The sequence below is a fragment of the Paramacrobiotus metropolitanus genome, unplaced genomic scaffold (assembly GCF_019649055.1).
Source record: "Paramacrobiotus metropolitanus isolate TYO unplaced genomic scaffold, Prichtersi_v1.0 Parri_scaffold0000188, whole genome shotgun sequence".
Classification (NCBI taxonomy): domain Eukaryota; kingdom Metazoa; phylum Tardigrada; class Eutardigrada; order Parachela; family Macrobiotidae; genus Paramacrobiotus; species Paramacrobiotus metropolitanus.
In genome coordinates, this window is record NW_026570408.1 from 49,854 (window position 1) to 64,841 (window position 14,988).

The 14,988-nt window shown below is 43.2% G+C and overlaps 2 protein-coding genes across 2 annotated transcripts; one reads left to right on the forward strand and one right to left on the reverse strand.

Moving 5' to 3' along the window:
* Positions 1-5,029: 5,029 nt before the first annotated feature.
* Positions 5,030-6,731, forward strand: LOC129600658 (uncharacterized). Its single transcript, XM_055499201.1, has 3 exons — positions 5,030-5,162; positions 5,452-5,761; positions 6,010-6,731. The coding sequence occupies exons 1-3, from the start codon at positions 5,055-5,057 to the stop codon at positions 6,351-6,353; spliced, it is 762 nt and encodes a 253-aa protein (XP_055355176.1). The 5' UTR covers positions 5,030-5,054; the 3' UTR covers positions 6,354-6,731.
* Positions 6,732-9,884: 3,153 nt separating this feature from the next.
* Positions 9,885-11,367, reverse strand: LOC129600666 (uncharacterized). The gene is made up of 2 exons (XM_055499209.1): positions 11,099-11,367; positions 9,885-10,696 (listed from the first exon to the last, which is right to left on the reverse strand). The coding sequence occupies exons 1-2, from the start codon at positions 11,217-11,219 to the stop codon at positions 10,137-10,139; spliced, it is 681 nt and encodes a 226-aa protein (XP_055355184.1). The 5' UTR covers positions 11,220-11,367; the 3' UTR covers positions 9,885-10,136.
* Positions 11,368-14,988: the final 3,621 nt, after the last annotated feature.

The following is a 14,988-nucleotide window of genomic DNA, read 5'->3' on the forward strand; positions in this document are numbered from 1 at the left end:
GTAATCAGATACCGTGTGAAATACACACCCTTCTTAGCACACATTGAGCCACACCTCTTTAAACAACATTGGATAAATGATTTACCAAAGTAATCGCCTCTTCACAGATTCTTGCTAAAATTCCAGACTCGAGTCAGATGTAACGAAAGATGTTGGTTTGCACTTTGCAGTGACGCATTACCGCCGAATCACTACCCGGTACTTCCATGACTTTGTCATTGTCCATCTCAACAAGAATTTAATCCGTCACAAAGCTGATTACGTATAAGGAAGGCAGAATTACGCGCACGTCACTTTTTGCTTTTGAAATTTGAACCCATTAATTATTATTACATCTATGAAAAAGTACATTTCCGAGTTTGAATGAAGATCCGGGAGCGCGTTTTACGAAGTGCGAAAATGAAATAAAGGTAAAAGAATTGACACACCCTTGGATGAACTTTGCTCGGGAACTAGCTAGCAGCGAGAGTACAAAACTGGTTCGCAAATTTGACAAATATTTCAGATACCGTAATTATCGAATTATAACCTCCCACCGAAATAGAAGCTCCCCCCGTAACTGGAGTCCACCTCGTGAGGCGTTTGAAGTATTTGTAACCCTGGGCCTCTAATTCGATAATTACGGTACATTTGCAGTTGTTAAACTTCGCAGTTTTATGGCTATTCCTTTTTCTCACATGGGACAAGCTTTATTTAGCTTCCAGCATGCTTTTGCAAATTTAGTTATTCTTATTCTTGTGATCGCTATTATGGTAAGTTGCATAAACATAAACCGGAATGTGCTCTGAAACTAAGGAAGGCCGAAAAATTTGTAGAAAGCAGTGTAATGAGGAAGTGATCAATGTACGAGGAAATTGCATAAGTTTTGTGCGGTTTGTATCATTAGTGGTGTTGGTGGAATGTTTTGGACGAATGCTGACGACATGTGAATCAGTGGATGAAGATTATTCCAGCGATGAGGACTGCTGTAGTGGTCTGATGTGCCACCGTCGTAATAGAGACCTTTGTGGATCCTGCCGTTGTTCATACTTACGCGACTTCCGGACTCCGAAAATTTAATTTTCTAATCAACGTCGCCGTGATCGACTCGTCGGATACTTGTTATTTCGGTGCATTACGGGTCAAAGTAACTGGATTAGAGGTGGCCAACCGTACCCAGTACGATCATACACGGTACAGGGTCCTGAAACGATGCTCTTTCTTATCTGTAAATCATCTGAACTGGAACTCCATAGCCTTACTCAGCGCTTTCAGGGAGCAAGCGACTGTTCACGAAGCAGCTATGATTACGGTTATGTACCAGAATCAAGAAGCAGCAGTTTACTGCGCGGTCAGATCGCAGGCCTAATTTATTAGAATGACGTCCCGTAATGAGCGGAAGAAACAAAAATCAAATCAGATTTAGAAACAGAATGGGCAGCTTCCGATAATGTGTCCAGTTATGCTGCTGCGCTCATAGCAAGCTGGATTCACACATGGTGAACCGCTTAACATTCATCTGCTTTACTACCGTTCACAGTAGACTACAAATGTACCGCTTTCTACCGTATACGGTATAGGGTACGGTCAAACCGCTTAAGAAACCGTTTAAGAACGTCTGCGGTAAACGGTTATTTTAGCGGCCACATTCATTCACCAGTGACCAGTTTGAATGGAGCCGAGATTGCAATTATTATTCGATCTACCCGTACGGCATGACAAGAAAGCAGTTCTGAAAAAAATTCGGTAAGTCAACGCCAGGAGCTGCGTAGCATATCGGTATCCTAAACTTCAAAATAAATTTTTAAATTTTTGAACTTTATTGTAAAATTTCCAAAAAATGCTAATGAAGTTTGGAAAATGTTTTTTCTTTTGAGGGACTGATTTGTTCCACCTGGCTCTTAGTCGTATACACGAGTAATACTGGAAATGCCGAATGCTTAACGGGAGGTGTCAATATTCGTACAACCAGAGCACACAAGTTGAATGGTCGCTAAGTAGTAACGGATACTGTTGTGGAACTCTCTGTTTTCGCTTTGCTCGGGTTTAAAGCGTGCATGCATCAGCAGCCGCTTTACTCGCTACAGACCGATATTTTTCTAAGTTTTGTTACAAAACGCACTTTCATTAGACATTCATAATAATCGTTTTTAACACAGAAAGATTTTTGCCGTTTCTTTTTATCATTTGAATTCACAACAGTTTACCGCGACACGAGCGGCTTTTGCTCCCCATGCTGACACCTTACTTGACTACATATTGTGATGAAACGATCTTTTATTGGGGCAAAAAAAGTGTCTTTGTAACCGCCGAAATCAAAACTCCCGTGCAAATACACGTAGCTGGCCCTTGCACCGCGTCACCTTCTAAAACTTTCCTGTGCGACCATTTCGTTTCCTCAGCAAAACTTCCTGATGCCGGGCCGATAACAGCAAAGCCGAAATCAGTTTATCTGTTCCTTTTTTGGTAGCCTTGTAGATTTTTTTCAGCAGATGTCGTGTCTGCCTCGTTTCCATTAAGCCGGCTTTCACGTAAGTTGAAAATCTATCAACATGCGTACGCATTTCGTTTCGTTATCATCTGGGAAAGGCTACATTTTAAGGAATCCTTTTACTTGTATGGATTATATAATTACGTCTGTGAATAACTGGGAGAACAGCGGAAACGGGCTTTTAATTCTCGGGAATCCTGGACCAATATAATCAAAGATATTACGAGCGGAAACGCATTCGTCGTTGTGTGATAAACTGCACAACATACTGAAAACACATCGAAATGCAATTATATGTAATACACGTGTCCACGTCTTGTCTCATCTTTTGCTAAGCTTTTTATAAAGACGAATTACTCGTACTTCCGCCTTTATGGATTATAAAGCACCATGCTCTCATTTTGCCTTACATAGTCGCACTGCGGTCACTTTTATATATCACAGAATTGATGGAAAGTATCTAACATTAACACTAGAACGATCTCAAACGAAGTAAAGTACAGCGCACAATCGACCTGCGCAGCTGAATATCAGCACTGCAGCACACAGTTCCAGAACCTTTTTTCCGTCGAAGCCGTTTAACAATCAGGTAAATGTAGGCACCCACAATAAAAAATAAAGGGGCGAATCTGTTGAGGCAACTGTCCACTTTGATAAAGGTGAACACGCCCGGAAGAAGCGGTGGCCCGCAGAACATGGATCCGTCTCTCATCGATTGGTACGCCATGAATTTAAAGCCCAGTATCAGCGGCACTTTGAGCACGTGCACATAAAGAATTGGGACCAAACTGATCAACACTGCAACATTTGTGGTGTGAAGAGAACCGGCAGATGACTGGACGGGATGCGAAAATACATTCGCTTGTGCGCCCGCTTCAGGCCAGTGGCTTGGGTCATCCTATAACCGCATTTTGGATTTGCCACACAGAATTAAACTTAAAATCCCAGCAGAGATAATGCGCAACTGTTTCCGATGCACCATGCGCTACTCTTGTGGTCGCATTATATGCTTCTGTTCTTGCCTATTTTTTATGAGGTTTTGCATGTGTCGCAAAAAGGTTAACCTTCAGAGAAGGCAATTTTTCTATAATTACAAAACATATATGGTTAACAGTTTTATTATTTCGAACCTCACCATGTCGGTTAACAAACATTGTGCAAGAATAACACCTGCACGGCTCAGGCAAGCACTCCCTGTACTTCCTGCCGTCTCCCGGCTGGAGATTTATGTTGTGGCTAAACAGGGTGCTTATCTGCTGGAAAACAACGTCTTCCGTATAAGTATGGGGCTGCGCTTGAGAGCACCAATTGTAACACCCCATGTGTGCGTTTGTGGGGGGTTAGTCGATGACCTGGGACGACACGGGCTCCGGTGCAAGCGGTCAGCCGGAAGACTGCCGCGCCACGACGGTATTAGTGGGAAGTTCACTCGCGGATTAAAGACGGCCGGTTTCCCAGCAAGAATGGAACCGAAAGGTCTATCCGCGAAAGATAACAAGAGGCCGGATGTGATCACACTAGTACCGTGGGAACGGGGAAAACCGCTAGCAGTGGATGTGACGTGTGTCGATAACACTCGCAGCTTCGTACATTGAGCGCATCTTCGCTAACGTTGGGGCCGCAGCCGAGCAAGCGGAAAGAAGGAAACTGGCAAAACATGCCTGGATGCAATCGAGATATAATTTCACCACTGCAGCGTTCGAAATTTATGGCCCATGGAGTGACGGGACTAAACTTTTAGTGCAGAAGGTCGGAAACGGTATCGCCACTGCTACAGGCCAGAAACGGGCGAAAGAGTTTTTTAGACAGCGGTTATCAAATGCAACGGGGAAACGCGATATGTGTTATGGGCACAATCCCCGAGCAGGATGGCATTGAAGATATGTTTTTGCTTTGAAATTCGTTTGTTTTAGTACTCATTTTGTACTTACATGTGATACCCATTAAAGGTCAGATCACTAGGTGCTTATGTACCGTGCCTGATTTAACCATATGTATTGCCGTAACGTCACACTCCAGCCGGGTGAATGCATCAAGTACAGGGAGTGCTTGCCTGCGCCTCTAAAAGCCCCTTACAGCTTATATATAATGTGGATGCACAGAAGAATACGTCATGCAGTTTAATAAAATATAGTTTAATTTAGTTTATAAACTGTAATGTAAAACGCGTCAGCAATTGAACTCTGATCCTAACTTCTGGGCCTTGTAAAGCAGCTTTTAATACGTTCTTAAAGGATATCGTTGCTGACACAGTGACACTGCCGTGATACTTCTAGTGGCACAATAAAAAATTGAAGTACGACGTTGTTTAAATGTCTCATGCCGTAAACGAGCAAAACCGCAAAGGGATACTTTCTGCAGTTCTAAGCGCTTCCACAAGTTTCCAGTGCTGCGCTCTGCAAATTCCACAGCGCACGCACGTCAATGCGATTGCCGTTTTTTGCAATACACGTGCAACTGTGTGGGATATACAAGTGTGTGTACTCGTATAACACCTGGACACACCGGCGCCGCTAATGGCGATATACAGATATAAATGGCTTGCTGCAATATGTTAGATGCCTTAGTATTTTTCCGTCCAGCCATGCACGGAATTGTCGTTTTGCTTGGCTTTGCGGCCGTCGTTGGGGTCGTCTATGGTCAGTGTACCGTCAGCATCAAAGTGAAAGGGCAGCCTGTCGAAGTCAACAAGGTAAGGATTCGAAATTACTACTTGCTTACAGCCGGGATTTCTGTCGGCTTAAATCGACACCAGATTTGTGCGTACGTATGCGCCGAGTGCGTATCCGGGTGGCTGTTGCTTGAGCCGACGACACCAATAAAAATTGCCTTGGCCACAACCTAGATTAAGAACTTTTATACGCATTTTGTTTTTTTATTTATTTATTTTCAAATTATGAAACATTGATATATTGTATGTACTGTAAATAACATTTTGAAAATGATTGATCATTGATACTGTTTTTAATTTCTTTTATAAGGCGTTGGGTGTATGGCACGAATATCGCCACCTGGATTTTGGCCCCATTGTGCCGTATGACGCATCAAAAGACCCTAGTAGCTACAACTTACTGATGAATGGGACCGCTCTTGGTATCAACCCCGAGCCGGGTAAAGACGCTGGTTCTACTAGCTACGCGGTCAGCTGGATGTACAACGGCCTGCAACCCGGAGCTGCCGCAACCGATCCTCTGACATGTGTGGCTATTTGGCAGTCTGGAAACTTTAACTCTGATGGACGTCGTGTCGTTAAGGTCCAGTTCGACACGAATCCGCCTTACAACACCATCGGTAAGTACAATGTATGGGCGACGGATACATAAAACTTGATAAAAGAACTTCCTCATGTGTCCCTACATTGCGATCGTTGCGTTAGATATCCTACTCGATTAATAATATCCATATATTCAACACTGAAATGGAGATTTCTGTAATGGTAATTATACGAGTAATTTAGCATAACTTTTATTAACTACGAATTCCTACACTGTTGCAATCAGTATATTGCTTCAAATAACCCGAAAATTGTGATTCATTAGAGGATTTCACCTACACAAATCTCTTCACGGATTATAATCTGGTGCAAGTGCTGTTTCGCTGCAATACGCCCAACGCCAATGGTGTCACGTGCGACGAGCCGTACGCGTGGGTGTTGACCCGCATCAAGCCGCCGCTGCTGACCACCGCGCAGAAGCAATACATCGAGGCCATCGCCAACTACTACATTCCCCCGGTGGTCTGCAACAAGTTTAAGTTTGCCGACATGTGGCCCACCAAATGGGATCTCTCCAAGACGGGACCGCCCTGTAACGTGGCCGACAACCAACCGCCCATGTCCAGCCAATTCCGGGCGCTGCTGCCAGTCAAGTGGGCCGGTGCATAGATTTTTCGCTGTATTTCGGGTACCGTTTTTCTTAAAAGACTGTTTTCTCGAAAAACTGGGAAAGTCCAATAATTAGATTCGGCTGAATTTGAATTGTAGAGCATTCATGTTGATTACATGCCGGTATAATTCGGAGCAAGTACTACAGGCAAGTACTGTACAAGGCAAGTGGGTACATGCTGCAGTATTCGTTCACGCGTACGCTAAGACGCTGCGATACCATCTGACCGAGTCTATGGGTGGGTCTCAAATTCGAAGCGAATCTAGTTGCGATACAGCAACTCCACCTCGCGAGGTGGCTTCGCGTACCGTATCTGTAGGCGTGGCCACTGCAAACAGCCACCTCGTGCGGTTGAGCAACCGTACCATAGCGAGATTCGCTTTGAATGTGAGACCCACCCTATATCTATCTGAATAATCAGGTACGGCTCCTTGTGACTGAGATTGATAAAAGTAGCTCTCGCCTTTGGCGGTTCAGACAAATACATTTGCAGAAAACAGTTCTGCGGAGGGAAATCTGTATATATATGCAAATCTTTAATGACCTTTTAATTTTATTACGCGCAATAGTGAATGGCTACGGTTTACTAATTAATTTATTTACCTTCCTTGAGCGTAACTATGCATTACCCACTATTTACAGTACCAGTAATCTTCTTATATTTACTTTTCCCTGCTATTTACGGTCGGTTTCCCGGTTTATCTACGTTTTACTCAATTAGTAAGAAGCGAAATTGGCTTACTACAATTACGTTCATTAAATAAAACGACACTAATATAATGCATGCAGTTTCCCTCGATAAAAGGTAATCGCGATACTTTGCGATCGCTACTGGCACGAAATTGGAAAACAGCTAATTCAAAATATATGTACTACACAAGAGATTTATCATGCTGCCTTGTGATTAATATACAGTGCTGTCTTATTTGTCGGGGGATATAAATCATATAATTAATCGCGCATTAGTTACGGCGATCTATGGACACTTGTCTGCAAACAGATTAAACAACAATTAAATAGCGGCACGCCATGCGGACGGACCACGATCTGTCAAGGCACCCATCGTTCGTCGCAGTAACGGCGAATGACGGTCAGTCGGTTAGCAGTTACTGTAGCACAAGCAAATCATTCCGACCGTAAGTTGCTTTTGGTGGTGAATAGCATTAGTAGTGTATCATATTGTTACACTCGTGTCACAGCGGTTTACCAACAACAACTGTCTTGGCGGCAGCTTGATCCATGAACGATGGCGCAAAATTTTGTTAAGAGAAACAGTCGGAATTGGGCGTGCCGTAGCATACAATAAGTGCTGCGTTGTATCGTTGTATCATGCACAGTTGTTCTGGTGAAAATAAATATAATACATGGTAAATATTATTATAATTTTTTAACATGCGAAGCTGTACTATAGGTAGTTAATACTTGAAATGGAAACGACGCACTGTTTTGCAACTGTTCTAGTTTTGCATTTTTCTAGTACAGCATTAGGGTATAACGTAAATAATCATTCTTTTACTTTTTATTACAAGCACTTGGCTTGAAACATTGTGGCAACTCGCCCAATGAACACTATTTTCTCTTTTTTTGGCATGAATTTTATTAATTTCATAAGGGAAGAAAATGCTAAGCGCGAGATTCGGGTAAAAGTACCACACAGTCACTGTCACGGAAATACGCATAGTAAAATAACTTAAATGCTTAAATTTACTCGTGCTGTGTATAAAATCATTGGGCTTAATTTCTGAATTTTGTTTAGATTATTCTCTAAACTTTCAGTGATGAAGATTATGAAGTGATACAGTCTTGCTGGTTAATTATTATTCCACTTTGTTCGAAGCCAGAAAAACAATGAAGTTACTTTACAATGACCTATTTGTTGACCATATATTTGCTCCACTTCCGTAGAACGTGCAGAATTACACATCTAGGCTCCAATCACTAAAATACCAAGAAATATGACATGCATTTTTCAAAAGCGAGATTTTCTTATTTGCAAGGGCGTTATGGTTGTAGGCTTGCTCCGCCTTGCCGCTGCAGTAACGAACGTTCCTTGACATCACGTTGTCAATTCGCAGAGCGAGCGCCCGCAGTGATAACCCGAAAGGATTGCAGTATAAAAGTGTTCCGTCATGGCATGGCATTTAGGCTGCGACCAATGTTTACCTCGATCTTTGGTGAGTTTACTTTACCGGTGAAGATGGTATTTTTAGTCGTGGTTTTTGTTGTATCGGTTGGGATGGTTAGCGGCCAGACCCAGTACAGTACATCGTCCAATCAACAGACGACGACATCATCCAATCTGCAGACCACCACCCCGCCCACCAACCAATCGTCAACCTGTGTCCCCAGTTTACCCACGGGATACGCGTTTGACACACCAGCAGTAAGTAGCCAGAATCAATGGTCACTTGTAACTGTAAGGGTTAGTTTTTGTGATTGGTAAATTAGTGTGGCGATGGAAGTGAAAGTCGATAGATCAGGATGAAAATACAATTATAATTATTTTTGAGATTTTCTGGTTTTTAAACTTCGGCTTAAGAAGTCACCACCTGTTATCAAGTGTGTTTAGACAATCTCAAAGTTTAAACGCCGCAGATAAATGGTGCTATCCTTCGTCAAAATGTTCTGAGTCTTTTGACCGCCGATACAAATAATGGCACGAAAGCGCTATTTAATTGTTACTGCATGACGTGCTGTCAATTAGATAAAACAAACTATTGGTAATAGTTCGTTATTGCGTCCTAAATCTGATGATTGATTAGCGCCAAGATGCCGCCGTCATAACAATTTTTAATGCGATGCGGTTCGTTAATGATCGGGTGATGAGCAAATGATCAAATTGCAGCAAAACGGCATCTGGTATCAGTACATGTACGGCCCCGCCGGTCCCAACCTGCACGATCTCGTCAATTGCATGGAACTGGATCGCGGGATTGGCTGGGTGTACAACTCTAATAACGGCGCATACATGCAGGCCACCGCCGCCGTCTGCCGGTTTGACGCGGCCCCTCACGACTGCTGGGGCGGTTACGTTATGCAGAACACCACGTGTGACGGGTACTGCTACGGTTTAACCCGGCTCAGTCCCAACCTGGGCGCTGGTGATGGACGTAAGCGATTTGATATTCTCCACATTCGGCACCGATGGTGTTGTTAGTTTATAATTTTTATGCAGTGTCCAAGCATTGGTTTTTCAAGCTGTACTTGGAACCTAATTTCTTCTATCTGCGCGCCGGATGTTTTGATCCGGACAACTTCCTGGATGGGAGCATTTGCAAGCAGCCGGGGATGTCGGTATGGACTCGCAAGATGCCTAAGGATATCACACCGTTGGAGGACGCCATTATCCGTGATGCCATCGATGACCGGTTCCAGTTTATGTGTGTGTCATCCAAAGACATGATCTACAATAAGTGGCTCTACGACCTCCCGGCGTGCGATTTCCCCGGAAGACCGCAAAAGTACTTGGAAGATCAGCGCTATGCCGAAGAGCATCTTGTTAGTAAATGTGCGAACAAGCACGGTTCATCGTGTGCACCCGCTTCGTTTTATTGAGTTTGTTCTCTTCGCAAGCATTTTTTTCTTGCTCATTGCCCTGGAACTAATCAAATTGTCTGCATTGTACATATAGATCGCTATTGGTCGATTTGAAAAAAAAACAAGAATAATCCGTTTAACCGTTAATAAAAGCGGGAAATACTAAAAACATAGTTGCCTCGAACTGTGAATAAATAATCGTTAAAAAAGATCTGTAACAACAAAAGTCAAAACCTATCACGCATTCATGGCCAATAAAACGGGCCGCGAAATTGTGACAACGTCTGCCTTGGCATCGGATCATCGGTTCGTTCACCTTCACTTGACGCTGTTGCGTCAGTATAACTTGGCGGGCTATCCGCGGTACACTGCGTGATGGCTATCGTGTAGGGCGGCGGCATATCATCGCTATGACTGCTTGCCGAAACCGGTACGACGGCGTGTGTTGCACGACTCGTTTTCAAGACCACCAACGCTTTGGTAATTAAGCCAAACTGCCCCGCAACGTACAATAAACAGAACAGAAAACTGCAAAATGAAAGTCGGTCGTCGCCCAAGGGCGGCAAGCAGCTGGTGACAACGGAGGCCAGAGCCAACCCGGCACCTGCGGCCAACAGTATGATAAAGACGCAGAAAAAGTTCAATCCGGGTTCCCCAGTCACCGGTGGTGCCGTGCGCTCGGTGTTAGGGAATTTCGGCGGAACGGTGAAGCCCCTCAACCAGCAGGCGGCAAACCCAACAATCCCCGTCAGGATCGACCAGGATGTGAGGAGGATCAGGGCCAGTATGACGGGCTGGCCGGCGGCTGTCGAAATTAAAGCAATTATCTTATCTACTGTATATGAAATCTGATATACTCAGGAACACTATGAAACACATCGTGCAATTTGGGACACTATTTTGGTTACGCGTTACAGTAGATCGCTAAACCAACAGATCAACTGACCCAAATTTTAATCATAAAGCCGGTGAATATTTTCGTTGTACGATCCAACCGGCTTTTCGCCCAGAAAACCGTCTTTTGCGCTTTACGTAGGTGTTGTACTATTTCACATGACCCTCCATACGAGAATCACTTGGTTATACTTCAGTCTTAATATGGGGACACATTATTTGTCTTAATTAGGTGGGTAAAGAAGTTGAGAAGAAGACGCAACGCTTTTTCTAGTGAAACAGTATTATTCTGACAACAATATAACTGGCCTACCGATCAGCACGAATATGTGAAGAAGATTGATCACAGAAATAGCCAGTTGTGGGATAGCAAAATTTCCAGCGATCCGATAGTATGAAAATCCAAGCGCAGCGCTAGCGGTTGTGGTCAGCATGTTGTGTTCGCTCGAAACAATTGTGACTGGTATTAGCAAAGTTTAGTAAGAAACGCGCGATAATCGGTGCTGCGACGTGTTAATTATAGATAGAAGATGTTGGAATTGCAGGTACGTGCCGAACTGTCTTAACTGCAAGTCCAACTGGGTGTTTTATACCCAAAATGGTACTTGCAACGAGAGTTTTAGCTGCACCTTTTGGCTGCCATTTCTTGCGCAAACCGGGACTTTTGCGGTTTTGTTTGACGTTGATAAGGGGCAAAACTGCCTGTTTTAGCCGAAAGAGTAACCCGCCAGAAAATCAGATAAATCGTTGGTGGTTGTCAGTGGCGCTGAGTGACTCAGCATCGCCTGCACATACAGAGCCTGAGTGTACAGTAATGCCGATAAAATCATAATGCCGATAAAATCTCCCTTTTCCGATCCAGATCTAGCAGCTTGTTACAGCAAGAAATGTCGTGTATTCGCGTCAGATCATTTGAACTGATGTTCTTTTGTGGTTTTAACGTACTTTTCCATTATCAAAATGCGTCTCAAAATGAGTCGCAAGTGACGCGACTGGAGATTGAAACAGCGGTAATCTTTTGTTTCCTTTCTCAAACATTTTTCATTATTTCGTGAAAAACCGACTGTTTCGAATGATCTTCCCGCAGTCCGACCTGTAACGATCCTATTTGCTGTACGGGGCGGCCGGCATCTGGGTTGGCCTATATTAAGAATCTCAACGGTGGCATGGGCAAACGAGGCGAATTACTGCAACGAACGTCCCCTGTCTTACGCTAATTTCTTCTCGTTTGCATCTTTAACAGTTTGTGCTGTTTTTAAGAGGGTGGTTGTTTTTATGAGAGTTGTTATTGTACCCGTGGACACTGACTGCATAAGATGGAAGGCTGCAAACGTTACGTCAAGTCTGCATGATCACTTTCTAAAGAGTCCAGTTTCACAAGGCACAGTATTCACCGCCGCAAGACTTCCAAGACTCGGACACTCTCCTGAACGGGAGCTTCTGCAGGCAGCCTGTTGAGTGGTGACTCTTCAAGACCCTGTTGACCTCTCAAGGATTTCACACCACTGAAACACGTTCTAAGGTGACCGGCTCCAGTTTATGTGTCATCCAGTGTTTATGTGCTTACGATTTAAATAACTGGGTCTGTGACCGGCATGGTATTTTCTGGGAAGGTCGCAAAAGCATCTGAACGATCAGCAACGCTGTGCCTGAGAGCTTCTAGTCAATCAATGCGCTTAATTTGTCCTCCTGCTTTATTTTACTGAGTCCATTACGCAAACAACCGTTTTCCCACCTATTCATAAGCAATCAAGTTGCACAGGGACTTCTACAAGTGTCTGTAGTGGGGTGTAAGCCTATAACCGCAGATTAAAATTCAAAGCGTTGCACAGCAAAAAACATGGCCGCATAGAACTTGAATAAATAGTTGTTAGAACTGAGAAAACACTAATTTTGTGATTTCTTACACGGGCATGAAAACCGTTTGTGCGCGCAACATCCGGTTCGGGATTTATGGTTGTTAGAAAATTCCAAAAAGTTGGAATTCATTCAGGTGTGCCAAAAGTCTCATTATTAGCTGATCTCTTTTGTATTTTGCAAATGCACATAAGTGACATAACCACGAAAACCGTTTTTTTAGCATGTTCTTTAAATTTTAAAATGAATTTCAAAAATTTTAAAATTCATTTTAAAATTCGAAAAAATTCATGGAAGTCTGGATTCATGTAAGAACGATCTTCATGGTTATGTGAATTTACGTGCAAAATTTGAAAGGGATCGGTCCATAATGAGACTTTTGGTACACCTGAATGCATTTAAACTTTTTGGGATTTCTTTACCCTCCTAAATCCGCATCCAGATGTTACGCGCGAAAACGGAATTCACGCCTATGTATACAAATCATTTTGAAACACGGTGTCAAAAAGCAACTCTTAAAAGTGCAACTGCGCGAAAGCGAAGATTCCCGTCAATGTACACGAATTTAGTGCTATGTACCTAGCCAAAATCCCTTAGTACAGAGTACTTCTTTTTTGTATTCTGTATTAAAGAAATCAGAGCTCAAACTATTCAGCCGGAAACGTCTCAGAAGAATGCTGGGTTATGCTAAATGTCATAGTGATGTCGGTGGAGCCGCTTTATTTTTGGTACCCTGTTGCCGCTCAGATCGAAATAATGCGGATATTTGTGAGCATGCGAAACTATCACCAAAGTTCTGCTTCACCTTCCAATGTACAACTGTTCACCGTAGTAACAGCTTATTGGTGGAAAACTTTGTCGATGTTTGTACGCCCAGGTTCGCATGGGGAAATATGTGCCGATTCTCAACATGATTATCACCAGTATGTTTCTTTTTTCTGGATTTCTGGCGGAGCTGGAGGACGGCCGAAGTTATTTGCGTGCGCATAAAAGAATTTTTTTACCACTGATGATCATGGAAACGATGAATTTTATCATTGGTTGGTTCGGCCAACGGGAGGTGTAGCACCTGGAATACGTAATACTGGAAATGTGGCGTCAACAAAGGAAAAAGAATTTCGTAACACGCACTGATCCGCAATGACAGAACCAGTACGGACAGCTCAAACGGACTCTTTACTTTTGTAATTCGATGTTTTTCGCGTTCGAAGCACTTTTTCCATATAATTTTACCTATAGAACACGACTGCATTAATATCCCGTATAGTGGGCTTTTGCAGGAGGCTTAACGTTTAGTACAACCGGTGTGTGGCTTTAACATCCGACTCAGTAACGACCCCAGAATTAGTTTGGGGTCAAAGTTACCTGTCAAACCATCATCTCATACAACTCTTTGCCCAACTACGATACATCGTTAATGTGCGGTTTCAGTTTTAAAGAACAATGAAAGAGTGACTAGTGTAAGTCGAACAACTTACCGGCACCCTAGGTTACTGATCTTTATAATGTGACGATACACACACTCCGGTCACAACATTTTTGCCGGTCGCGATCAACACTCACACATAAAGGAAGCGAAAAACTAATTTGACTGAATACATTTATCACATAAATCATACAAGAACAGTGGAAGAATGGTTTTCTTTACACGAGGCTGAAAAAGAGGCACAATAAATGTACACGGTATTGGATGGGTACATGACATTGACAGTCGTAACAGTTTTTTCGAGGCTGGACTTGACCTGAAGTATTGCAATTAATTTAATTCAGAAGAATATTGGTTTGGGCTCGTTGATTTCTGTAAAAGATGAGATTCCAGTGAACGTGTTGGATTCTTTAGTATAAGCGTTTCCTTGATTATTGCGCAAGTACACCACACTCGACCTGCTGCTGTTGTAGCAGGCGAGAGAATTTACAGTGATGCAGCCTGTTTTCGACTGTCGGGGGAGGGCATCACAGTTATTATCAATTCTGTACTGGTCCAACTGGAATCCTTAGCGGAGCCTTGCAGCTGTGTATGCTTAACAAGCCATTCGCATACAGACGGTTTTCTACCGTTATGCTGTTGTGCAATTCAGCGACGTTCTTTTTCGACGCATCTCACGGTTGTCATAATAAAAGTTATTATTACAACCTTGAGCTGTTTCCGGAAAAACAAACAGCGGCTAAACAGCAAAACAGCTTACGGCTGAAAATTGTCTGTGTTTGAATGGCTTGTTTAGCGTATACAGCTGTGCGGCTCTGTTAAGGATTCCCGGTATAGATGGTGGCGAACCATTAAGGCCCCTGGATGGTTATCCGAGTCTTGCCAACCCTGAGGGTGACGAGTTTTGGAATAAAACATGT

Excerpts from the sequence above, each read along its gene's own strand:
- LOC129600658 (XM_055499201.1), top strand. The coding sequence starts at position 5,055 with ATGCACGGAATTGTCGTTTTGCTTGGCTTTGCGGCCGTCGTTGGGGTC. Across the intron at positions 5,163-5,451 it reads AGCCTGTCGAAGTCAACAAG|GCGTTGGGTGTATGGCACGA; the intron begins GTAAGGATTCGA and ends TTCTTTTATAAG. Across the intron at positions 5,762-6,009 it reads TCCGCCTTACAACACCATCG|AGGATTTCACCTACACAAAT; the intron begins GTAAGTACAATG and ends GTGATTCATTAG.
- LOC129600666 (XM_055499209.1), bottom strand. The coding sequence starts at position 11,219 with ATGCTGACCACAACCGCTAGCGCTGCGCTTGGATTTTCATACTATCGG. Across the intron at positions 10,697-11,098 it reads TCACATATTCGTGCTGATCG|CCGCCGGCCAGCCCGTCATA; the intron begins GTAGGCCAGTTA and ends TAATTTCGACAG.